This window comes from Equus caballus, chromosome 4 (assembly GCF_041296265.1).
Source record: "Equus caballus isolate H_3958 breed thoroughbred chromosome 4, TB-T2T, whole genome shotgun sequence".
Classification (NCBI taxonomy): domain Eukaryota; kingdom Metazoa; phylum Chordata; class Mammalia; order Perissodactyla; family Equidae; genus Equus; species Equus caballus.
The window spans coordinates 65,379,584-65,403,055 of record NC_091687.1 but is presented as its reverse complement, the minus strand read 5'-3'; the positions used below and the strand labels follow the sequence as shown (position 1 = coordinate 65,403,055).

The following is a 23,472-nucleotide window of genomic DNA, read 5'->3' as shown; positions in this document are numbered from 1 at the left end:
GCAATCCTGGCCCAGCCTAAGCTAGGAGAAGTGAGCAGCTGAACCCTCAGTGGACTGGAGTGTCATGGAAGCACCTGGAGGAACTAGGGCTGAAGCTGGGCCTTAAAGAGGAACAGGAGTTAGCTTGACCTTCTGGGGCTGAAAGCAGGGTGGGAGGGCTGCGTGCTGGGAGCTCTCCAAGGTCCCCCACCTGCATGTGTGGTGGGGAGCGATGTCATTCTGCTGTCCGTGGTGCTGAAAGTTCTGGTCGTGCACAGTGACCTCATTCCTTCAGTAACTATTGCTTCTGGTCCTTCCCACCCCTCTGCCAGCACCTTCCTGCCCCTACTCTTGTCATTTTATTTCCAGATATCCAGTGACCACATTGTTGCCCCACAGTCCCACTCACTCACCGTGCCCAACTTGTCTCTTGCACTCTTTCCCCCATAACTACCACCAGAAATGGTCCCTCATAGTCCCTGTCTTCCATACCTTGCCACTTAAACTATGAGAGATAGAAGTGCCAACCTAGGGAGCACTTGAAAGTGATGTAAGGACATTTGGAGTTGTCACAATGCCTCAAGTGTACTACTGGAATTTAGCAAATTGAGAAATCTCATACAACAAATACTTGGCCCACCTCAGATGGAGTAGCATCATTGAGAAACAATTTACATTACTTTTTATGAGAGAGGAAACTCAGGCCAAAAGAGAAGGGGCTTAGCCAAGGTCACTTAGCCAGCCAGATACAAAACTACAAATAGAATATGGGCCACGATCTTCTCCCACCCAGGCTTTTGGATCACTCAGGTGACTGCCTGAACCAGGAACTCTTATCAAAGTGTCAGCATCTGTAAGGGGGGAGCCCACTGTAATGGGGGCTTTTGACAGGCTGGGGCCACTCTGGAGGCAGAGTCCTGGAAAACTGCTAGGGATAGAGTCCAGGCTTCCCAGGCCACAGAGCCCTGGAAGAGAAGACCCTGCCTGTACCATCCAGACCCTAATGCCCATGGCAGGCCACATCACACACCATCAGCATCGATCTTCAACAGGGGTACCTGTGTTGCCGTGGTAACAGGTACCTACCTCACTGCATGCATCCCTGAGATCCTGGCCTAGCCACCTGGCCTCAGACTTTCCTTGCCCATCTTCCCATGGTTCCTGGGGAACTCTTCCTGTATTACCCTCTCCTGTCCAAAGCTGTGTCTGCGGGCTCAGTGTCCTCATTAGCCAGTTCCCTTGAAGAGCTGGGAACATCTGTCCTTCAGTCCCCAGGCACCCAGTGTCTGTAGCCAGAACCACACCCCCAGGCATGGCTGGGCCCCCAGAGGGGTGACCCCTCCCACCACTACATCACACATCTCAGACCCTGCTTTCCAAGGTTTGGACAGATCTGAGTCGAATTGATTCAGCCTACCTGTACTCAATGGCTCACTTCTGAGGGAGGATCCAGTGACCTCAATATGATCTCTCCCTGTTTGTCTGTCCCCAAGCAGCTCAAGTTCAGTAGCAAAGAAAAGAGGGCTCAAGTCCAAAGAGATGAAGTCCATAGTGAATTATGGCAAATGCTCTAAAAGAGATTTTTGTTTTTCAAACCATGGATTGTAGCACAATAGTGGATTGTGAAGTCAATTTAGTGGGTCATAACAAGCACTTGTATATAATAAATAGGATTCATTAGAATATAATAGAAAGAAAAATATTATAGCTGCGGTCAAAACAAATTTCAGTTTGTGAAACTGGATTCAGTAAAGTGGTGCGTGTGTACTGGGTTGTGATAAGAAATGCATGTGTTGCTGTGGTTCAAGGGCAATAGAGTGTGAAAGCCTGTGCTCAAGAGATGGGAAGACATAGAGAAGGTGTTTAGAGGTAAAAAATAAGAGATTGCTTAATAGCTCGGGTGTTGGGGAAGCCTCCAGGAGGAAGTGGCATATGAGCTGGGGTTTAAAAGATAGGTAGGAGTTTGTCAGTGAGCAGTGGGTGAGAGTGAGGAGGGTGTTCCAAGGGGTGTTTCAGCATAGAGCCAGGGATGCAGCAGGCCTGCTAGTGCAGAAGTCACCTGCCGTTAGAGTGATGGAGGTGAGTGGGGGAAGTTAGGCTGGGGCCCGAGTGTTGAGGGCCTTGAATATCACACCAGGAAAGTTGGACTTTATTCCCAAGAGCAATAAAAAGCCCCTGATGGCTTTTAAGCAGGAATCAAAGTGATCACTCTGGCAGTCGGAGTAAAGGATAGAGAGAGTCGAGGGGACAAGAGAAGAGGCAGGGAGGCAAGATAGTAGGCTGTTGTGCCAGTCCAGGCAAGACAACCAGAGAGAGCGTGGAGGGATGGGCAGGAAGGAGGTGGACTCTGGAAAAAGAAAGAGGAGACAGAATCCACAGAACTTGGTACCCAGGGGCACTGATGTAAGGGCCCAGAAAGATCTCAGATTTGCAGCCTCTCTGTCCTGGGTCCCTCCCATTCACAAACCCACCACAAAATATCATACTTGGGAAATGAATATTCTGAGCCCCTGTCCTCGGGGAGCCACACGCTGATCAGAGAAAGCGGACTCACACACCCGAACAACTCAGGCCAGGTCCTGAGCAAGGGCTGGAGTGTGGGGCTCAGGCTGTCAGGACTCCAGGGTGGGGAGTGGGGGTCTCAGGAGAAAAATTGGTGAGATGGGAGTAATCTGGGAACCCCTCCCAGAGGAAGGGGCTTAGTACTGAACTTCAAGAGAGCTAGATAACGTCTACAAACACATCCCCAGAAGATCAATTTTTCTGCCGTTTGAACCACAGCTGGGATCAGGATCTGTTCACTTCCCACAGGCCTGTGGAGAGGGACTCCAAACCCCCATCAGAAAGGGATTGTTCACTTTACAGAAGGACCTGATACTCCCTAGATACCTTGATGTGGGGTCTTCTGGCTTCACCCTACACTCTGTCGTTTAGTTCAGTAACGTCACTGACCCTATGCATCAAATTGTCTTAATACACAACTTTTCCACAGTAAAACAACTCTGAGGAGGAAGAAAACCCAAGCGGGGAATTGGGCGCCCTGGTCAAAAGCAAAGAGCCTGTGTCCTCACGTTGGGGTCAGAATCCGTGTCAGACTGTCACTGGCCTGGTCGTCACACCTTGGCCAGGGCCCTGCCAGAGGCTGGCCACATGTTGACAGGCCCAAGGAAGCAGGAACAGGCGCGTAACATCCCTGGATTTGAAAAATCTGTGAGCTCAGAGCACCAAATTAAAAAACAATTAAGCTAATAGACTCTCCCCCTTTGTTTCTGCTCTTCAGCAAGTGCTTCTTAATAATTCAATTGCTTTTAACTCACTGTCGGTTCAACGGAAGTGGGTTTTTTAAGTAACTTAATTATTTCACAACTCACTGCTTCCCAAAACCATCTAAGCTTCCCCCTCCAGCTCTGTGAGCTATTTATTTTTTTGGCTTTATACTGTATATCTAACATAGGCCCCAAAGAAAACTCCACAAACAGCTGCCCATTAGCCAGAGAGCAGAACCCTGGTACAAATCACCCCCAATGATGGATGGTTTAGAATTTGCAGTCCAGTGGGAGAGGTAAGACACAAACTGATGGTGCTAGGCAGAGAAGAGGCTGGTGAAGGGCTCTCAGGTAGGGGGGGTTCCTCCTGGCTGGAGGTTGAGGGTGGGCTACCTGGAGGGGGCGGCTTAGGAGCTAGACCTTGATGTCAAGCTAGGGCTTAAAGACAGGTAAATAGGAGCATCCTTGACCTTTGTACATTCCCCTTCAATAGAACCTGCACTTTTGTGCATCTGACACGGGTGCTCTGAAATATCTTTTCACACTTCCCATTCCAACTTTAATACAGAGGCTGGTTCTCAAACATTTAGAGACGTCACATGGGGGTCTCTCAGGCAGCCGTAGCTCAGGGTCAGCAGCACGGTCCTGTTTCCCCAAATTTCTCTCATTGCTGTGTTGCCACTGCTCCATCGCCTAGGGATTAAGAACATAAAACCTGAAGCCACACCTTCTGGGTTTGAACTCTCTTCTCATCTTTGCGTCTTTGGTGAGCAGCTTAATCTCTTTGTGCCTCAGTTTCCTCCTCTGTAAAATGGGTTGATGTTAGTACCTACTTCCTGAGGTTGCTGTGAGGACTGAATGGACAAGCATAGATAATGCAGTTTAGAAAAGGGTCTGGTATACGGGAAACCCCTGCTATGTAAATGGGAGCTATTATTAAAATGGAAGTGCTGCTGCTGGTGGGGAAAAGGATGGACCTCATAAGCATAAAGTGGTTGAGATAAGGATGGAGGTTGTTTGGTCTGCTGAGAGCAGTGAAGCTTCAGAACCCAGGGCTCACAATTGGGTTTGGTTTCAAACAAACATTAAAGAAAGTGTACAAAATGCTAGTCAAAGATTGTATCAAAAATGGATTTTATCATGCTTTTTAGTTACCATGAGTGGTAAGCCTTTTGTGCAATTTTCACATGACTTTCACATGAACTTTCACATGAACTTTCAGACATGCGTTGAGTTTCCTGGCCTAGAGAGGCTGAGGAGCATGGACCTTAACCTGTGGGCACCTGGGAGCCAGGGGGTGTTCTTGAGGAGGGGAGTGACCTGCCTTTTGGTCTTTTGTAGGGAATGCCTACCGAGAGTGCTTGGACAATGGGACATGGGCTTCACGGATCAACTACTCACAGTGTGAGCCCATTTTGGATGATAAGGTGAGTGGCCCCCACCTGCTCTGACCTCGATCCTTATACAGGTATTAGGACTTACGTTGAGCAGAACCAGTCTTTGTGCAACCAAACCACTCCTTTCTGTATCTCTTGCCCTTGCCCCCATGTCCTGCCCTGTGCTCAGTGACACTGTGCTGGGTAGAGGAGGGGGACATGGAGCCTCACCCTCAGGAGAGCTCCGGCTGGTGGAGGACACAACCAAGGTGGCATGTGCCACAAGAAGAGAATATCTTATAACCAGAGCCCCAACATCTAACAGTCTGGGTGAGCTCCTTCCTCCTCCGGGCCTCAGTTTCCTCATCTGGCATTCTGAATCTATGACTCCACATGGAAACAAGGGCCACCCCCAGAAGGGCAGTCCCACGGGGAACTGGGTCCCACTGAGACCTCACCAGCCCCCCTGGCTCTAACTGGATTCCGTGCTGCCTGTGGTGCTGGCCGCCTCACCTTTGAAGCTGCACCTCATTCCTGACCCAGAATGATACGTGCCACTTCACCCTTCCTCATTCACCCGCGACAGCCCCCAGTGGGTCCGGAGCTTTTCCCCAAAAAACGTCCAAGTTCAGAGGAAAAACGTTTGTCTACTCTGAGAAAGTGATTCTACAAAATGTGAGCATAAGGGGGTCTTGCAGTGAGGGCCACGGGAGTGGCAAGCGGGCCGGTCCCCTCCAGCCCTCTGTCCTCACCTCCCCATCTTTCTGAGCACTGGCCAACCAAAGTGGGGGTGGGGTGCAGTGAGGGATAGTCGGCCCTGGCAGGAAGGAGTACTTTATCACTGCCTCTGTTTAGAATTGCTAGCACATGGTGATGATAAAAAGTAGGCTGGCTTGTAGTTGATTTTAATGCTGTTCTTACATTCTCCCCCTCATTGCTGCACCCAGGGCAGGCTGATCCCAAGGCACCCCCCAGACCTCTCATAGGTCCCTGCTTCTGAGCAAAGGAGGGCAGGTTGGCTCCATTGCACAGATGTCAAAACTGAGGCCCAGAGATATAGATCGACTCACCTGCAGTCACTCAGTGAGCTAGGGTCTGAGCTGAGACTAAACACAGGGGTGGCAACTCCAGAATTAAAAAGAAAAGAAAATATACACACCCACACCTCTGGCACATCTCAGGATAGGCAGTGTACAAAGCTGCCCGGAGTTGCATGTTGGGAGGCCGGAGCGTAGCCATTTATGTCAAGAGCCACCCAGGGCCGATAGGAGTGAGCTCCCTGAGCCAGGCGTGGCGATGACATGCAGAGCCACTTCTGCCCCAGGTCAGGACACGACATGGCCACCGCTAGAGAGCCCAGCCCCACCCTCCTCATGCCCCATGCCTCCGTCTGCCCTGTGTCTGTCTGTCTGTCCAGCAGAGGAAGTATGACCTGCACTACCGTGTCGCCCTTGTCGTCAACTACCTGGGCCACTGCGTTTCCGTGGCAGCCCTCGTGGCTGCCTTCCTGCTTTTCCTGGCCCTGCGGTGAGTCCACATCCCACCCCCTGCTTTCTCCCCGCCCCTCCTCCCATAGCACCCCCTTCACCTCTCCTAGACTTGTCACCTCCCTCCAGGGGCCTGGGGCCAGTGGACAAACGGGGTCTAGGGGAGGTGCCAGGGCACTGACTGCTGGCAGACATGCAGGATACAAAAGGGGAGCTGGCTCTGAGAGGGCCACTACGAGTGGGAATTTGGCTCCTGGTGCAGCCCTGCCTTCACCCCAGGCTGAGCCTTCCTGTCCCAGCTGACCCCTGACCCCAGCTGGCCCCTCATCCCAACCCAACTGAGCTCTGACCCCAGGTGGAGCCTGTCCCAGCTGAGCCCTGACCCTGGCTGACCTGGGCCTCCCACAGGAGCATCCGTTGCCTGCGGAACGTGATCCACTGGAACCTCATCACCACCTTTATCCTGAGAAATGTCATGTGGTTCCTGCTGCAGCTCATCGACCACGAAGTGCACGAGAGCAACAAGGTCGCTGGGCGGAGGCTTGGGGCTGGGCTGGGGGGCTCCAGGGTCTGTGGGCACCCGCCTTTCTTGCCCAGCCCTCAGGTGCAGACCCAGAGCTGCGCTCACCACCACCCCAGTCATTGCCCCTCCAGAGCTTGGGCCAGGGGTGCGTCGAGGACTGCCAGGCCGGGGTCTTGGGAGCAGCACAAACCTGACGCCAGACTTTGGTTTATCCCATTCCACTCCCTGTCTCAGGAATTCAGAACCTCCCAAAGCCCATTAGAGAAAAGCAGGCTGGAATTAACCTCTGCTGAGCTTTATCTCACTTAATTCCGGTGACAGACCTGTTGGAATTATTTTCCCCATTATACAGACATGGAAACTGAGGCTGAAAGGTCAGGAGACACTGTAATGATGCCTCTATATCTGGGGCCAGCAGGATCTTGAGCAGGCCATCCCACGTGTTAGCTGTCCACTCCAGATTTGTGTCAACTGCTGTTGTCCTGTGTCCAAATCATTGTAAAACTGGAGACTGGAATGGGGCCAAGCAGAGTCCTTTGGCACACCATTAGAGACTTCTCAATACATTTTCTTTGGATGGCTGGACCTGAGCAGACACCCAGCCTGGTGTGACCCCTGACTTGGCCCCACACTGAGCCCTGCCCCAGCACCAACTGAGGTAAACCCAATTTGGGGTGCCTGCAGCCCAATATTTGCTTGTACTGATAAGATGTCACTTAACCTGGAGAAAAGCTGGGGGGGGGGGTGGGATCTTTGGCTTCCCACCTCAGCAGGACTTTCTCAGGACAGAGGAGACAGATAGCCATGTGGGGTCCAAGATCAGGCCTGGGACCATGGGGGAAAGCCACGGAGGCAGCGGTCAGCTCAGCACGGGAGCGTGTCTGACAGCCAGGGCTGTCACAGCTGGACAGAGAGAGGTTGGGGCGTCCATGGAGCAGAGAGCTCCCCATCACAGGGCACCACTCCCTACACCCCAGCCTTAGCTCTGAGGATTCCTAGGGGCAAACTCCTGGGGAAAACGGCCAGGTAGGGTCTGTTGAGAAGAGCTCTGGCCTGGAGGCCAAAGACCTGGCCGTGGCTCACTGTGGCCCTGGGCAGCTTTTCCTCTGCCCGCACCCTTGGCTCCCCTCTGCAAGGTACTTGGGAGGGTAGCCTTGCTCAGAGGGGCAGGGACCAGTTCCCTTCTGCTGGGGAGGCAGATGGCAACAACACTCATTTCTTGGTGCCTGCCTTTGCCCTCCTTCATCTCCTCTAACCACCCGATAAGACGGCATCATTATTTTCTCCATGTCACAGTGAGGTTCAGAGAGGTACAGCCACTTTCCAGAGGCCTTGGAGCTGGCGATTCTCCCTCTGGAGCCAGCGGTGATCATACTAAACCCAGAATCTCCCCAAACCAGAGACTGTGGAGAATCGCCGCCACGGCTGCAGTTCACTCACATCGGCCCTGTACAATTATTCATAGAACAATTTTCTTTTAATCGACTCACTACTTTTTTCTATGTGAAATTACATATTCCATCCCTGAATGGAAAGCAGTCTGATTTGCTGTGGATTGAAGGTGACCCTCAAAAAAAATAAGTGAAAACACAACGGCGTTGTTCAATTCTAGCCGCTTCTGCAGAAAGCTCAGAGCCAGACTCCTTTCTTTATTAAAAAGGGAGATTAGGAAGCTCTGGGGAGATGCTAAAGACACATTAGCACCCGCAGAGACTGGCGCCTTAACCTAATCTAGAACAGTGAGAGAGAAATGACGAGGGATGAATTCCCAGAATGAGATTGGGGGGTGTTTAAGGCCATGTCCATGACCTAAAATGACCTCCCCTCCGTCAGCACCCAAGCTGCACCCTTGGGCCCTGGCCCCAGGCAGCCCCTGACCGCCGCCCGCCCCGTGCAGGTCTGGTGCCGCTGCATCACCACCATCTTCAACTACTTCGTGGTGACCAACTTCTTCTGGATGTTCGTGGAGGGCTGCTACCTGCACACGGCCATCGTCATGACCTACTCCACCGAGCGGCTGCGGAAGTGGCTCTTCCTCTTTATTGGATGGTGTGAGGGTCCTGGGGGGCCGGCAGGGCCTAGTGGGGAGGGGGTACTGCTGACAAGGTCACTTCCCTTCACCTTGGGTCCAAGGACGGGAGCGCAGCCCTGCCCGCCATCCCCAGGACAGTGTGAGGGTGCAGCCGCTCCCCTCCATGCTGGCAAGGAAGAAGCAAATGGTCCTCCAAAGAAATTCCTCAGAGAGCCCTCCTCTCCTTGCCTGCAACGGCCAACCCAAAGACCTTTGTCTCTGGCTTCGAAAGAGAAGCTGGCCAGCTCCACTTCTCTATCAAAGAATCTCAGTGAATCACCTGGTCCCCTCCTCTCTGACCAGCTTAGAGGTGATGGCTGAGAGTCGGGGAGGGATGGGGGTGACGTCTAAGGACAAGGCCCCCAGGTCGTGGATAGCCCACAGTGGGACAATTGGAAACATGATCCCAGGCCCTTGTGGTCCTCCTACCTGTATTCTACAAGAGGGGCCCTGTCCATCTGTCTGTCCCCTGCAGCCCGTGTCTGTCCTTCTTTCAGGCATCCCCTGCCCCATCATCATCGCCTGGGCCGTTGGCAAACTCTACTATGAGAACGAACAGTAAGTGGAGCAGGCCAGCCACGGGGGTCAGAGGGATGTTAGGACAGGTCAGCCATGGGCTGCAGCCAAGCCATAGGGCAGGAACTGCAGCCACGCCAGGACAGATTCACTTTCCTGCTGTGCTTAAATTGAAAAAGTATCCCTGGCACCCTGGACAGGTGTCAAGTCAACTTTGTTCATTGAATTGAGTTAGGAATCATGGTTCCTTGAAGGGCCCCAATGCGTGACCCCGTTGGCCTTTGGTAAGGCTTCCTCCTCAGAGTGGAATGGGGCAGGTCCGCCCCGGGGGCCAGGGGCTGGAGGCTTCCACAGACGCCCGGGCTGGGGCAGTGGACACTTGTTTCATTCTGGAATCTCAGTCTCTGGTGGGGTACAGTGTCCTATCCTGGGACCCTCCTTGTACCAGAGACTTTGATACACTGAGCCACGGCCCAGATGATGGCAACTCTGGCCATGGACCAGCCAAGGAGCACCTGGGAAGTCAGGTGCCACCAGCTGAGGCGAGAGGGGACGTGAGAACATAGGTGTCTGTATACAAATCTGAGGCTGAAGAGAGCTGGTGGGATTTGGGAGCAGGGGCAGGAAGGGGATGGGTTCCAGGAGCTCACCATTAGGAAGAGATCCTAATGATAAAAGCTGCCCAAGAATAAGAGGGCTGCCTTGGGAGTGGTAAGCTTCCCGTCAAAGGGGGTGTTCAAGCAAAGACCAGAAACCTCAATGCTGGGAGACAGTAGGGGAGATTTCCTGTTTGAGGCAATGTGCACCAGATGATCTCTGAGGTTGTGGAGGACACAGTCAATTTCCCAAAGTCCGTGTGGCCCTTCCCGAGGTCCAGTAGGAGTTGCTGGCATAGCCAGACCAGGTGCTGGCCCAGCATTTCCCTGGACCCTGAAGCATCTCCACCCACCGTTCTCCTCGGAGGATAAGGAAGCCTCTGGTAGCAGCAGGCCCCCTTCACTGGGTGAATGAGGCTCAGCTTGGAGAAAGGCCAGGCTTTAGGGCAGGATAAGGCTCCCCATCTGCTGCTTTCAGTGGCTGAGTGCCTGTCACATGAAGCAATGAGTTCTGAGCAATACAGAAACAGGTGGCACAGGGTGATTTGGCCCTGGGCCAGCAACGGGGAGCCCAGCTCTCCCTTCACTTGTGAGCCTCCTGCATGCCCAGCCCTGGGCCCAGCAGTCTGGGATGGGGTGAGTGAGTAAGAAGGAGGAGGAGGAGCCCCAGGGCCTGCCCTCCATCCAGCTGGGGAGACCAGACCCTCCATATAAGGCAACATGCAGCCCAGGGGTAAGCAGGATGGTCAGTGGGGCTGGGGCTGTGCACCCAGGCTTTTTGGGAAGGTGCAGCCCTGGAGATGGGGTCTCAGGAAGGGTGAAGCTGGAGGACCCTGGGCCCAAGTCTGCAGTGGTCGTCAGGCTCCAGCTCAGCGGGTCACTTACAGCCTCTCCATCTTTGCAGGTGCTGGTTTGGCAAGGAGCCCGGTGATCTGGTGGATTACATCTATCAGGGCCCCATCATCCTTGTGCTCCTGGTAGGTCCTAACTGGGGACTAGGATGGGGATGGGCACCAGAGGATGAGCAGAGATGCTGGCGAGGGATGTGGCCTGGAGTGGCCCCCTATGCACACTCTGTACATATCACCCCGCTGCCCGGCACCACCTTCCTGGCTCTCTCTCCCCCACACTCCATGCCCCGGTATGGCCCCCTCCCCTCTCTGGCCCTCGGGATCTTTCTCTGGGCAGAGAATGGGTCCAACTGGCAGATTTCTAGTGCCTCCCACATCTGAGTTCCCTTGCCAGGTACGATGCCGAGATACCCAGGGGAGGGGGCCGCTGATGGCAAGCGAAGGGTATGCAGGCCTCTGTTCAGCCCAGACCTGCATCCCCCTCTACTGGCAGGGACCCCGTCTGGGGCCCAGCCCACCGCCCCCAGCATGGAATAGTGGTACCAGAATGAAGCGTAATGAGCAATTGTTCTTGTCCAGCTCCCCGCCCTTTGCCAAATGTATTCGCATCTAAGGTATAATTGCCGCCACGTCTTTAATCCACAACGAGCTTTAATTAAGGTAGAGTTTAACTAGAGGCTGCATTCTGCCAAAATGAATCCATTATATAGCATACATTTAAAAAAAGAGACATACAAAAAGCCCCATAAGAAATTGGCATTTACGTAAGACTTATTTCAGGCTCGGTAATTTCAGGCTTTTTTATGTACTAGCTTCCTTAAAGGGCCACCCACCCCTTGTGGGGAGCACTCCATCCTCCTGTTGCACACAGCTGCTGCTTAATGGGGCTTTCTTTGGTTGACCTTGGAGACAATTACTCTTTATCTCTTTCGTTTCCTGACTCTCCTTCTTTTCGTGACTTCTTCCAGGGTTCATTTGACCCCCATCTTTGGAGTGTCCTTGATGACTAGGAAGGTTTTTACCCACTGCCTGAAATTCCACCATCAGGGCTCCATTCATTCCAGAGGCAGAAGCCGGTCCTTGTCACCAGTCAGTGGGGGAAGGATTGTCCTTGGAGTCCCAGCTGCAATGAGTCACTCACCCCCTAGCATGAAGGGAAACTCCGTGAGACCCATCTCCTCCTTGCCAGCTGCTGAGAGCCCATCCTGGAGGGGTAGGGCTTTAGATGAGCCTGGGACCCAGCCAAGGAAGAGGGCCTGGCCCAGAGGGGGAACCACCCATAGCGGGTAGCAAGCCCGGCTGCAAAGGATGGATGGCAGTGAGGAAATGAACAGAAAAAGTGAGGCGTGGAAGGCTCAGTATCGAGACCCAACTCCCAGCCCCCTCTCCCTGCCCCCTTCTCTGGTTCCACCCTCCCCCCTTGGCTCAGGAGCACTTTGATTGTCTTTCCCTTTGGCCCAGCCCACACCTGGCTATTTGCACTGACAGAGCTTCCAGGTTCCAAGCTGAGCCCTTCCAGAAGCTCTGTCTTCAGTACTTCCAATCCTCACATCCTTGATACCTGGAAGTAGGGATTATGCTCCTCATTTTACAGAGGAAGAAACCGAGAGAGACGAAATGGCCTGCCCAAGGCCACCATTAATAGCTAACGGAGCTGACACTCAGGGGCGGTCACCCACCACGTGCCTGCCGTCCTCTAGGTGCCCCCCGCTGCTCTCCCCCAGCGGTTCACAGCTGCATTTCTGCTGCTGAGAGACACACACTTATTTCTGCGTTCCGGGAAGTGAGTTGGCTGGTTGAGTTTGCAGGGGGCTGTTGTGACTGCCGTTGTCATGGGAAAGGCACGTGGTGTTTATCGGGCTCTGCCCTGGACCAGGCACAGGGCTAGTGCTCTTCAAGAGGGTTTTAAAGTGCTCCCACCTTCCACGCTGGGCTCTGTGGCTATCTCTCTTGGGCGGGTGAGGAAGCAGGAGCTCAGAGAGGTTAATTAAGCAACTTGTCCAAGGCCACACAAATGCCGGTTGGAACAGCTAGAATGAGAGCCATATGACCAGGACTTAGCACCAGGCATTCTTTTGGGAGGTGGTCCTGGGAAGCGCAGCGAGGGGTGGGAGCGGGAGACGAGCAAGGGAGGAAACCCACAAAGGGCGATGATGAGCAGGCTCCCCCGTGGCAGGCACATGGAAGAGCCTCAGAACTGCCCCCCGAGGGAAGCTGGGTTACTTATCCACACACTTCATGCCTCGTGGGTGGAGGTTGCCCGGGGGACATTAAATCCCCACATTTCCAGGGGCCCCTGTTTTCAGGTTGAGCTAGCTCCCCTCGCACCAGAGAAAGCCTCAGGCTGGAAACTGTCCCCAGCAACTACAGGTGAACACAGGGGCCTGGGTGATCCAGGCTGGGCACCTACAGTGGGTGGCACGTCAGGTCTGTCTGGCTAAAGCCTTGGCTCTTCATTCCATGGATAGTATCTCCTCGCTCATTGCTCCTCCAAGCAACATCCCAGCTGCCCTGTTCCAAATGCAGATTCCAGGGCCCCGACCTACCCCTGGGAATGTCCTGGGTGGGTCCAAGATCTGCATTTGGAACAAGTACCCCTGGGAGTTTTGATGTGCACTGTAGATGGAGAACTCTAGTGTCCCGGGGCCTGCCAGGATGCCCATGTGTATCTGGGCTGTGTGTGTCTGGGCCTTCCACATGGTCCAGCCAGTGCCCTGCACACAGTAGGGCTCTGAACTTGGGGCCTCAAGACTTTGCCTGCCTCAAAAATGCCAACAGGGGGAGAAAACTGAGGCATCCAGTGAGCACCAGGCTCCCAGGGTCCATGAAACAGACTGGCCACCAGGCTGTTGGGGGCACCCCCAGTTCCATCTTGTGGGACTTTCTGGTGACAAGTCACCAGGCTCCACAGACCCAGGTGGGACAGACTGACTGACCATGTTACTTGATCTGGTGAATGTGCCGTACAAGAAGCTGAGAGCTGGAGAGGGGTGACAAGAGGGCCCTGAGGTATAATGGCAGTGCCCCAATAACTGGAGGGGAGCAGAGGACATCCCCAAGGACTGCGACCTCCTCCCTCCCTGCCTGCCTGCCTGCCTCTGCGCACGTGCAGATGGTGGAGGGGATCCCGTGAACGCCGTGACTTAGCAGGTGCCCTCGCCCTCACAGGGGTGGGGGAGGGTGAATGGCAGTTCACTGGAGGTGAAGAACCAGTGAGTGGGGCTGTCTGTTTTCTCTGCCCCTGTGGGAGGCCATGGGCTGTGTGACGTCATGGAACAAACAGTGGTTGGAGCCACCTGGGATTTGTGGTGAGATCCTGAGGGCGCTCTTTACCCTCTTGGAGCCTCAGTTTCCCACCTGTAACACGAGGATGCCAGTCCCTGCTTCGTGGGGTCGCTGTGAGGACTAGTGGGCTCGGGACTCATGCTAGTGGCCCTGGGGCTCTGCCCTCAGCAGTTCTCCCAGGACCTGGTGCCACAGGTTCGGATCCTGAGCTGACAGGCCTTACAGTGCTGTCCTGAGCTCCCATCACCCACCCCTGGCAGTGTGCACAGTGCCTTCCCTCTGGTTCCTTCCGTCCAGCTCACATTTCATTAACTCCTGCAGGAGCAGGAGCGTGATGTAGGGGTTGGGAGAAGGATGCTGAGGCAAGCTGCCTCTATTCAAATATGACAGCAGCCCTCCCTACTTCTGTGGCATGGGCAAGCGATGTAGCTTATTTGAACCTCAGTTTGTCCATCTGTAAAATGGGGAGGAATAGTCATGAAGTACTTGGGACAGAACCTGGAATGATGTGAGTACTGGATCCACATTAGGGACCAGTAGGCCTCCCATGTCTGTCCAGGTAGCAACTGTGATGTCCAGACCCCCAGTCAGAAGATCACATGGTGGCCTCATGCCCACCGCCACCTGCCAGGCCTGGGCTCTGACCAGGCTGGGGCCCTCACCCCCACACAACCTCGTTAGGGATGGAGCTGGCTCCCCTGAGGGACTAACATGCCAGTGGGGGCCTGAGCCGCCAGCCTCAGAGTGCAGGAAACATGGGGTAGCTTGATGCAAGGCTGGACTTCTCAGAGGAAGCTTCTCCAGGGCTCCACCCTCAGCCTTTCACTGTGCACCCTCGCCCCTCAGCATTCCCAGAGCCCCCCCCCCCCCCCCCCCCCCCCCACTGCAGGCTGCCCTAAGAGCATTCCAGACTGGGTGGGCCCCACGGGGGTTGTTGGAGAAGGAAGTAGATTTCGCTGTTTCGGCTCACCTTAGCCACACTGCCGCCAGCCGGCCTGTTCTCCCACCCCAGGGCTTTCTCCCCTGGCCTTTTCTCTGCGTGGAACACAATCCCGCACGTTCCTTCAGTTGTCAGCCCACGTGCCGTTGCTCTAGGCCTTTCTGACCCCGCAGGAAAGATGCAATGCCCCCTCCCCCCAGACCACAGGCCTTCTGGAAGCAGGAGCCAGGTCAGCCATGTCCACTTAGCATTGCTGGTGCCCGTCTCAGAGCCTGGCACATGGCGAGTCGGTTCACTGAATGAATGAATGAATGAATGAATGAATAAAACCAGAAACCAGGTTGGACAAGATTAGGGTACAGTAGCCAGTGCTCACTGAAGAGCTGGGATTTTCTTGGTGAGGGGGAAAGGGGAGTCCAAGAATGGAGAGCTCAGTGTGGGCTGGAGTGGTCAGTGGCTCCCTGGAGAAGGGAGGAAGGTGCCTGCAGAGGCTGAGGTGGAGCAGATGTTGGAAAGAGAGAGGCTGGGAACCTCACTCATAAGGAGAGAGGGGCTTTCAGGCTGCAGAGACCCAGCATCACTAACTGCCTGCCTAGTGCGAGGAGAGAAGATAAGGCCTTGTCTCCCAGACCCTGCCTAGTCTGCACACTAGACCCTGTCCTGCTCTAGCATCTGCACATTTAACAGGGCCCTGTAGCCCAGAGGAGCTCAGCAGCTGTTTATTGACTGGATGGATGGGTGGGTGGACATGTGTATGTTACCCGTTAAATAAATGGGTGAGTGGGTAAATAAATGGGTTAGTGAGATAAATTGATGAATGGAGTGTTGAGAAGATATTTAGATAGATGGATGAATATATGGATAGATGGGTGGATGGATGTTACACATTAAATAGATGGGTGGGTGGGTGGGTAGATAAATTGATGAATGGATGGTTCAGTAAACATTTAGATGGATGGATGGATGAAGGGACGCATGGATAAGAGTGGGTGGATAATTGAATAAATTGGTTAGTGGGTTGCTGGATGATGGATGAATAAAATTTAATGGAGGGAAATATGGCAGAAATGAGAACATATTTTGATTCCAACAGCCCCTACTCTCAGAGAAGTTAGGAAGAATCAGAAAAAGTCAAGTATTTTGCATCAATTTGTATAAGAAAATTAGGATTGACCTATGTGTTAAGGCGACCTCATGATCCAAGGGAATATACTAGAAGCCCAGGAGCTAGAAATTAGATGAGAAATTAGATGAAAGGGTGCGGCAGGCCGTGGGCACCCCTGGCTGAAGGCTTCCCCCTCCACCCCTTACCCGGGGTTCACTAGGCCATGGCACTGTGGGCGTGAGAGCAGCAGGCTGTGGTGGAGGAGTCTGAGCCCCTCAGGCCCACAGAGCATCCTCAAGCCTAGGGGTCATCCAGGGGCCACAGGGATGTCTGTCCCATAATGTCTGCCTGTGTACCCCCACTCGCAGCCTGGGATCCAGAACTTAGGAGAGCTTAAGAAGTGATGGATCATCAGGACTAAGACTTGGGAGGAGTTGTGTGTATGTGGGTGTGTGTGTGTACTCACACATGTGCACACACATGAGCCAGCAGACACCCCTGGGCTAATATGTATCTCCCTCTGACTCATGGGCACTTTCTTGGGAGAGATTCCTAGGGTGTCAAGCTGACACACATTCATTCTTTTGTCTGCTCACACTTGGAGATGGATAAAGAGAAACAGGCATGCCCATGTTCCCGGATACACACTCACACGTGAACACACCCTCCAAGACAAACACACTCACACAGCACAGAGAACAGACCCACAGATGCAACCCAGAGCATTTGTAGGGCAGCCCACTGCCACACAGACAAGCAGACACGGATTAACAGGCCCACAGCGACCACGCACAGCACGAGGCTGCCACTCAGGTGGGTCTCTGGGAGAGGCTGGGTACGCAGGCTCTGATGCTGAGAGAAGGCACAGAATGAAGATAAATGAGGCCCTTCCAGGAACCTCCGAGTCAGCACAGCAGCCCATCCATCTTCATTGCCTCAGCGGTGTCTGCAAAGGTTCTAGAGTTTTCCTGGGCCCAGGGGATGCATGGTGAGAGATTAATCACTCCTTCAGCAACTGCCAGGTCTGCTCCACTGGCAGGTCTGTCCTCAGTCAGAAGGGCCTCAGGGAGACCCTCGATCGACAAATGTGGACCCTGCAGCAGAGAGGGGAAGGGGCCCAGTATATCCCTGGGCCCAGCTCCTGTGGTGTCCCCTGAGCCGGGCTGGTGCTTGGGGACTTTCTGACGACTCGTGCTTCAGCAGGAGTCGCCTTTGTGCTCTTGTTCATGGTCTCCAAGGCTGCTTTTCCTCTCTCGGGTCTAGGGGTGGGGAAACCTTCAGGAAGGGAACCGAGCAAATGGGGGTGTCTGCCTGTCCCGACAAGGGAGGAGGAGAGGCCCTGGGGCCCCCGGCAGGTGCTGGGGTGCCAGGCAGGACAGGCGTGTGTGTGGGACATGGGTTTTCAGTGGGCTACAAGGGGAGGTTGGCTGCCTCTCAGCTCATCCCCACCTCATGATCCTTCCTGTTTCCCTCTGCCTCCCTCCCTCCAGATCAACTTTGTATTTCTGTTCAACATCGTCAGGATCCTCATGACAAAGTTACGAGCGTCCACCACCTCAGAGACCATCCAGTACAGGTAGGTGATGGTGTTACCGCGCCAGGTTTGTTTTTGCCCGCCACTTGGAAAGCCAAACACCAAGACTATGAGATTGCAGCAGAGAGAGGGTTTAATCACAAGGCAGCCATGTGAGGCAGCAAGAGCAAGAGTCTCAAATACACTTCCCCGAAAACAGGGACTCAGGGATATTTATGGGACACGGGGCAAGGTGGTCTGCAATGTGGAGAAAGGTGATTGGAGGTGAGGAGAGGTGAGGTAATTGATGATCTATGCAAGCGTAGTCAGACTTCATGCCTCTTCATAGGATCCATGTTCACAAAATGGCAGCGTAAACATGATCTGAGGGTGGAGTTTTTAGCCTCTTGACGTAAAAAGGTTGCTTATGGGACATCTGCGTGGGCCCAGTTGATGGGTTGGTGGTCTCAACTGGCCTGGAGTGGACAAGGAGTTCCAGTTCCTGATGAATAGCTCAATCACCCATCACCATGGTGACCCAGGCTCCAGGGAGATGTTATCTATAGGAGCCTAGTGGGAGGCAGATACCATATTGCCTCAACAGCACAGTTAACAATGGGTGGGTTAACCAGCTAAAAGCTATAATTAGTAATTGCAAAAAGGAAAAAAATCCCTTTAGTTCCCAGCTACTTAATCATCCATGGCGAACTGTTTGGGGGTTTCAGTGGGTGCCTTGACCCCCAGCGGGGGAGAAAGAAGGAGGCCATCTGGGCCTTTCTCCTGCCTCCAGGGAGCTCGCTCAGGCTCCCAGAAGACGCAACCTGAGTGAGGCCCGGCCTGCAGCCCGGGCTCAGGCGGTCTTGTCTCACCCGCAGGAAGGCGGTGAAGGCCACGCTGGTTCTCCTGCCCCTTCTGGGCATCACCTACATGCTCTTCTTCGTCAACCCCGGGGAAGACGACCTGTCGCAGATCGTGTTCATCTATTTCAACTCCTTCCTGCAGTCTTTCCAGGTGGGGGCAGGACCACATGGGGGCTGCAGTGAGCTTTCCTGACCTGGAATGTTCCTGTGCCCATGCCCTCACAAGGATGGGCACATGGGACTGGCCCACACATGGTTCACTTATGTACACACTAAATATAAGCAGATGCACACATTGAACCTGAGCCTGGTCCCTGACACCCCCAACCCAGGGCCTGGGTGGGTCCAACCCCAGACTGGGTCTGGGCCATCCTAGCCTGCACCTGCTGCTGGCCCAGCACCTGTTCTGAGGGTTCCTGGCAGCCTATCACTCGCAGTGGACCCCCGTACACCTGCACCATGAGGGGTGAGGCCCCAGCCAGTTCTGACCCCCTGGGGTCCTGGGTCAGAGTGTTCCCCAGCGACCCTGTTCCCCACTCCACCCCTCCAGGCAGCATGATTCCCCGGGCAGGCCACTGACCGCTCCCTCCTTCCTTTCCAGGGTTTCTTTGTGTCTGTCTTCTACTGCTTCTTCAATGGAGAGGTATGAGACCGGGCCCTGGGGAGGCCTGGGCTTGGAGGTCCTCAGACCCCACTCTGGGGCTGTTCTAGCTGAGCTGCCCAGCCTTTCGGGAGTGCAGGTGTCCCTCAGCTCTGCCCTGGAGGAGGGAGGAGAAGGCCGGAGAAACCAGCCAGGGGGGACAGGAATCCTGCCTGAGGGACTCAATTGAGAAGGCCCATGTGCAGGGCAGAAACACCATGCCAGCACTCCCCAAATGTGCTCAGAGCGCTGGGTGGGCAGGGCGTCACAGAAGAGAGAAGCCAGAACAGAGGTGGTGAAAGGAGAAAGCTCCCAGGAGCAAGTCAGGTGTGAGCCATGCATCTGGGCCTCTGTGGACTCAGGGAGTGGAAGAGATACCAGCACATTCCCCCCCCCCAACGCAGAGAAGACCACACACCTCTGGGTGGGCTCTGGGTGAGGCACCAAGTGAGGCATCCGGTGAAGCCTGGCTACCTCACAAGGCCCAGAGTCCTAGCGGCCACCTAGGGAGAGATGCTCACTCAGGCCTGCGGTGGGAGAAGGCACACAGTGGGTTCTGGAGCAAAGAGCAGACACAGCCCCCAGGGCCTGGCAGCTTCCAAACCCTCAAGAGGAATGCCAAGCCTGGCTCAGGTGACTTCCCCTGCCCATGCACAGGGCAATGGCGGGGTGGCTCTGCAGGCCTGGGGCTCTGTCAGTCAAACAGGCCCCGATGGGAAGGTCCAGCCGAGGAGGCCGGCCTGGGCTGGAGGGCGGGGAGGGAAGGAGCCTCTTCTCCTTCCAAGCAAACAGCAGGCGCTCACGGAGCATTGATTCTGTTCAACCAGATGCTAGGCTAGCACGTGGGGGACACCATCCATTCTACAGGAAAATTCCCCAATTACGATGCGAATGAGAATAAAATGGCACCAGCGACGATCAGGCTTTGAAATGACTAGAACGATTAGCTTTCTAGCTGGCGGTGCATGTTATGGCAAGTGAGGCGGGTCTCTCAGGAGGTGGAGGTCAGGGCTGCGGAGGAGGCAAGAGGAAGGTCACTCAGGAGGGAGAAGGATGCCAGCCAAGAGTGGAGCACAGATTTCAGCAGGTGGCCGGGAGAGCGCAAGGGGCGGATTCACGAAGCCGGGTCCTCTCGTCCCACTGTGGTAGATGTGAGGTGGCACAGCAAGCCGGGAAGGGAAGGCAATGAGTCCAAAGGGAGTCTGCATGCGGTGGAGCTTCTCCAGGAGAGGGAGGCAGGAGGGGCACTGGAGAGACGCTGCAGAGGAGGCGAGAGCTTCAGGGCCGTCAGCAGCAGCGGAGGGACCCCGCTTTTGGAACCAGCCAGTCCCTGGGTGTGGGTGGCTGTCAAGAGGTCCACCCCAGCCTCCCTTAATGGCCCTGCAAAGGTCAGGGAGCTAGAGGGAGCTGTCCCGGACTCCAGGATTGGCCCCCACAAGCCCAGCTGAGCCTCTACCTCCCCCGCAGGTGCGCTCCGCCGTGAGGAAGAGGTGGCACCGCTGGCAGGACCATCACTCCCTCCGAGTCCCCGTGGCCCGGGCCATGTCCATCCCCACGTCACCCACGCGGGTCAGCTTCCACAGCATCAAGCAGACGGCCGCTGTATGACCCCTCGGTCACCCAGCTCACCCATCACTCCATCGGGACACCTTCCCCATCCTCCTCCGCTGCCTTGCTCTGGGTTCTCCCTGCCATGCAGGCCCTGGTTGGGGCAGGAAGGAGGGGAGAGACCAGCTCCCCAGCCTGGTAGGAGAGAGGCTGTGCAGCAGCACAGTGGCTCCAGGGAACCAGGGCCAGCCAGGGGCCCAAGAGTCAGTGCAAGAGGAGCAGAGCGGAGAAGTCACAGGAACCCCGAGAAGAGCAGGTCATGTCTTCAGGCATTTGTGCATACCAGCCTCTTGCACTAGAGCCTCACTATAGTCCCATTCACAGATGAGGAAACTGAGGCCCAGAGCCAGGAAGGGCCGGCCCAAGTCACACAGCTAGTTCGTGGCGGACCTGGGGCTCCTCTGCTCCACTCATGGTGCAGCCCTCTGGCAGCAGCAGTGTAATAGTTGGCCCTGCTCCCTGCCCCCTGCCCCTGTGCTCAGTGGTGCCCTCTGCAGTTGGGCGTAGGTACAGCAGCTGGAGTAAAGCATTAATTCAGCTGGGTTCATCCCAGGGACTCTCACCTAGAGAAGCCTCACTTACACCCCACCCCGACCCCACCATCCCTGCACCCCCTCCCAGCTGTCCTGCTGCCCCTGGGGCCCCATGAAGGATGCTGTCTCTCTTCCTGGGAGACGGCTTCTCAGCTGAGGCCGCAGATTCAGGGGCTTGGGGAGGGGCAGGTGAGGAGGAAGACATGGCCAGGGCAGCCATACACCCTTAGGCCAACCGGATACGTGGGACAGGACGGAACAGGGAGAAGAAGCCTGGGGGACAGGTTGGGAGAAGGAGTGGGGTAGAAACAGCAGAAACCGAAGTATGTCTTTGGTGATTGGAACTAACCCCCCAGCCCCCACCGAGGCAGCTTCAGCCTCCCCTTCAGATCCAACATCTCTGCTCTCTGTGAAATAAACCATGCCTCTGTGCAAACGGCCTCCTCTCAGGTCAAGTGGACCAGGCATCCGCAGGGGTGCTATGGGGCAAGAATGGTGGGCTGGGTCCATCCTCGTTTGCAGAGACTCTGGCCCTGGCCAGGGGCTGGTTCTCCCTCTCTACCCTGTGTGCCTGCAGGTCTGTCCCTAATTGTCTGCCCCAGCCACTCTCTGGCCCTCCTCCCCGACAAAGGCAGTTTAATTCAGCATGGAGGAGAAGTGCAGCTCACCCAGCACTCCACGAAGGCCAAGGTTCTGGAAACTGGAGGGCAGCGTAGACAAGACCCAGCCGTGAGCAACAACCACAGGGCGGTTTCCATCTTGTCTTCCATCCCTGCTTCTCTCCAGGAAAGGGTGGGTGTCGAGCGGCAGGAGGAGCCATCCAGCCAGGGTTCGAAAACGGTTTACTCTAGCGACGCCACCACCCGCCCCCCCAATTTTTTAAATTCTGTATCCCATCTTGCATGTTTTTAAGTTGACATCTAATATTTTTTACATAAGTTCTAAAACTTGCAAGAGATGTAATTTCTGGCATTTGGTAAATATCTACATTTTAAAATAAAACTGTCACAACCATTTACATCATACAGAATTCAAACACAACAGTGGTTTAATACCTACCTTCATCTACCTTAAAAAAACGCAACCTGCTTTTTTTTTAACAGTTGGAAATTTTATGTTGTTCCTTTTCTCTTTGAACTTGTATCTTCATCCCATTTCCCCTATAGAATTTTCTATGAATGCAGTATTTTTTATGGCTGAAAGTGTGTTATTGCTCACCTTATCATGCTTCTCTGCCACAAAATATATTTAGAAATTGAAATACTTAATTTCCTGATTCCTAAAGGTTCTAAGGGTTTTTAAAAAAATCTTCTGTATTGAGTAATTACAACTATTTTTTGTTATAAAATATAGTACACAATTGATTAAAACAACAGAGATACCAAAAATTTTTACAAGTAATTGTTAAACCTGAAAAGGAAAATTTATTGAAAACACATCTTAATGAAATGCATAGGAATTTAATTGTTCATGAATCTATAGGTGAATATTTATTACTAGAATGAATCAGGACTCAGCATCATTTCTTTTATTTTTTAAATTTTTTATAGCTTTGCATGCTGAGAAGCCTGTTCCCGTAAAGAAGCAGATGTCACATAAATAAGTAGATGTCACGCACTTCTCTGAACTTCTTCTGAACCAAAAATTGCATAGTCATCTATCATCAAAAATGATCTGTCAGCTGGCCACTTTAGTCCTCTTTAAATTTGGCTTGAAAAAAAGGAATTGAGAATTATCAGACTTGCCAAGGGTGTTGCTGCCCCGGGCATGTGCTCATTTGGTTTCTCACCACACAGGCACCTGTGTGCCAGCTGGCACTCGGGCTGGGCCAGGTTGGGGTTAAGTGCAGGACAGTGCACCAGAATGAGATGTGGCCAGGCAAGCTCTGCTCCATTTCTGTCCAGCAGGAGGGTGGTGGGGCGCCCTAATTCTGTGCTTTCCCAAGAGACAGAACTCAGTGTGTCTTGGAAAGTCTTCCTGTGCACACAGAGGTGGTGTAACGGCCGCTTCCATTAGCATCATCAGGGGGCTCTTGTAGAACAAGGACCTGCAAATGGCTCAGCCCCAAGAGCCCAACTGGAGCGCTCTGCCAGCCAGGAGAGACTAAGCGCTGGTCAGAGCAGAACCTGCGCCTCCGCAGAGCCTCAGCGCCAAGTCCCAGCCACTCACCCCTGCTCCTCAGATGCCGCCCCTGGCTCATTACCCCACTGGCCCTGCTCCCTGGAAGGCCTGCCATGGGGAGCATCAAAGTCGCTAACCTTTTTTCAGCAGGCAGTTTGACCTGCTCCCTCTCCAGCTCAGTGGAGGCCCCCCCTTGCTCCCA

General features: G+C 54.2%; 1 protein-coding gene across 4 annotated transcripts in view; it reads left to right on the top strand.

The window, feature by feature from the left end:
• Positions 1-22,417, top strand: part of CRHR2 (corticotropin releasing hormone receptor 2) — a 48,147-nt gene extending 25,730 nt beyond the window's left edge. For 2 of the 4 annotated variants that reach the window (XM_023639460.2, XM_014739201.3), the window contains 10 exons: positions 4,587-4,672; positions 6,039-6,148; positions 6,517-6,634; positions 8,529-8,682; positions 9,200-9,260; positions 10,719-10,791; positions 17,486-17,571; positions 18,384-18,519; positions 18,970-19,011; positions 20,476-22,417. In XM_023639460.2, coding sequence (XP_023495228.1) covers positions 4,587-4,672; positions 6,039-6,148; positions 6,517-6,634; positions 8,529-8,682; positions 9,200-9,260; positions 10,719-10,791; positions 17,486-17,571; positions 18,384-18,519; positions 18,970-19,011; positions 20,476-20,616 — 1,007 coding nt within the window. In that variant the 3' untranslated portion in view covers positions 20,617-22,417. The remainder of the gene's footprint in view (positions 1-4,586; positions 4,673-6,038; positions 6,149-6,516; positions 6,635-8,528; positions 8,683-9,199; positions 9,261-10,718; positions 10,792-17,485; positions 17,572-18,383; positions 18,520-18,969; positions 19,012-20,475) is intronic. The other 2 variants (XM_070264766.1, XM_070264767.1) reach the window with 1 other exon arrangement.
• The last annotated feature ends 1,055 nt before the right edge of the window (positions 22,418-23,472 follow it).